The sequence below is a fragment of the Notothenia coriiceps genome, unplaced genomic scaffold, assembly GCF_000735185.1.
Source record: "Notothenia coriiceps isolate Sejong01 unplaced genomic scaffold, NC01 NC01_scaffold00006891, whole genome shotgun sequence".
Lineage (NCBI taxonomy): Eukaryota > Metazoa > Chordata > Actinopteri > Perciformes > Nototheniidae > Notothenia > Notothenia coriiceps.
The window spans coordinates 373-2628 of record NW_011339592.1 but is presented as its reverse complement, the minus strand read 5'-3'; the positions used below and the strand labels follow the sequence as shown (position 1 = coordinate 2628).

At 45.5% G+C, this 2256-nt stretch overlaps 1 protein-coding gene across 1 annotated transcript; it reads left to right on the top strand.

The window, feature by feature from the left end:
- Positions 1-298: 298 nt before the first annotated feature.
- On the top strand, positions 299-1894 carry LOC104943817 (receptor-type tyrosine-protein phosphatase beta-like; the record flags this gene model as incomplete). Its single annotated transcript, XM_010769282.1, has 4 exons — positions 299-382; positions 450-741; positions 1606-1706; positions 1789-1894. Coding segments are annotated over 4 exons (583 nt in total), but the record flags the coding sequence as incomplete, so codon positions are not given.
- Between the last annotated feature and the right edge of the window lie 362 nt (positions 1895-2256).

Genomic DNA, 2256 nt, shown 5'->3' with positions numbered 1-2256 from the left:
AGGTCTGGTCCCTATATGCTGACCTTAAGAAGGTCTGGTCCCTGTATGCTGACCCAAAGAAGGTCTGATCCCTGTATGCTGACCTTAAGAAGGTCTGGTCCCTGTATGCTGACAAAGAAGGTCTGTCCCTGTATGCTGACCTTAAGAAGGTCTGGTCCCTGTATAGTGACCTAAAAAAGGTCTAGTCCCTGTATGCTGACCTTAAGAAGGTCTGGTCCCTGTATGCTGACCTACAGAAGGTCTGGTCCCTGTGTGCTGTCCTAAAGAAGGTCTGGTCCCTGTATGCTGACCTCTGCAGGTGATGAAGAGGAGCAGCTCTTCATCGCCTTGTGTCTGGTCTCTCTGCAGGTGATGAAGAGGAGCAGCTCTGGTGTCTCTGCAGGTGATGAAGACGAGCAGCTCTTCTTCATCCTGTGTCTGGTCTCTCTGCAGGTGATGAAGACGAGCAGCTCTTCATCACCCTGTGTCTGGTGTCTCTGCAGGTGATGAAGACGAGCAGCCTCAGCAGCAGCATCCTCTTCCTTCCTATCGGGATTATAAATTCAACAGTTCCATAAAGAGCTTCCAGACGGGCTTCTTCCCCAGCAGCTGCAGTGACAGCAGCCAGCACAGCTTCCAGCTGGTTCTGGGCTCGGGGGCGCCTCCCCTGGGCGGGCCCTGTCAGCGCAGAGACGTCCAACCAGCAGAGAGCAGCACCGGCCAGTTCTGTGACGGGCCCCTGAAACCCAGAACTGCATATAGGTACCCATCTCATGTGTTTAATGAACAGGCCACTAGACGCCTTACACTTTCTTTCTTAGTTGTGATCACTTGCTTGGCTCCCGCTGATGTGTTCATAATGTACGACTTGGGTTTAATCAAAAATAAAATAATAAACTTTTCACACATTAACAAAGAAAACCACCTTTAGAATAGTCAAACAAATCTTAGATCCTCTTTCTGGACGTTGTGTAGTCTTTCGCACAGGTTACCCATCTCTCTGTCTCTTTAGAGGCTGGTGGGAATTGTAGTCAGGATTAGGAGGTCAGGGTTAGGTGACAATATTTGGCAATTTTAACAAAAAACAAAAGACTGGCTCAGATTACATTGCTATTGATTACTACTGATTACATCATCTTACATGTAACTAGTATATTTAACGGATTCCATTTTTAAAGTAACCCTCCCAACCCTGATAATCAAGCGTCCAAAGGATGTTAAAAACCCTGAGGTCTCTGCCTTCAGAAACCCATAGCATTCATCTGTTCGTATCTCACATATCTATTATTACAATAAGCAGAGCATTATTTTACTGTATAGTATATCATTTTACATCTAGTTTTAGCTGATCTTATTCTATTTTACTTAGGGTAGAGGGTTATTGTAATTTTCCTGCATTAATTGCACATTAGTCTGTCAACATTCTCTTGCACTATTTTATTTCTACTCTGTTTCTTCCTGCACTATTTTATAGTTTTCTGTCCTATATATTTGTGTTGCATTGTTGGAGAAGCCTGGGACTTCAGATTCTCATTTCATAACTACTGTGGCTTTGCATATGATGATTAAACATTTGAACTTTGAACTTAGATGTATTTGGCATACCTTTTCTCTGTGTGTCTGCAGGCTCAGCATCCGAGCGTTCACTCAGCTGTTTGATGACCAGCAGAGAGCCTCTCCTCTGTACAGCGACACCTACCTGTCACTACCCATTGTCACCGAGGCCGGTCCGCTGCCCGTCAGACATTAACGTCTTCATTTAAACCAAATAAATGTCCACAAATAAAAACGTTGTGTATCCTCCCTCAGAGCCTCTGAGCGGCGTGATCGAGGGTGTCAGTGCCGGCATGTTCCTTGTCGTCATGATGGTGGGGGTCACCGCTCTGCTGGTTTGCAGACAAAAGAGTCGTAAAGTGTAAGTATCTATGACTTAAAGACGTGATTACACAACTTAACTCCTCACTAACACTGTTTATCACTGTGCTGTCTCTGCTGGACTGTAACACACCTCCTCACTAACACTGTTTATCACTGTGCTGCCCTCTGCTGGACTGTAACACACCTCCTCACTAACTCTGTTTATCACTGTGCTGCCTCTGCTGGACTGTAACACACCTCATCACTAACACTGTTTATCACTGTGCTGTCTCTGCTGGACTGTAACACACCTCATCACTAACACTGTTTATCACTGTGCTGTCTCTGCTGGACTGTAACACACCTCCTCACTAACACTGTTTATCACTGTGCTGTCTCTGCTGGACTGTAACACACCTC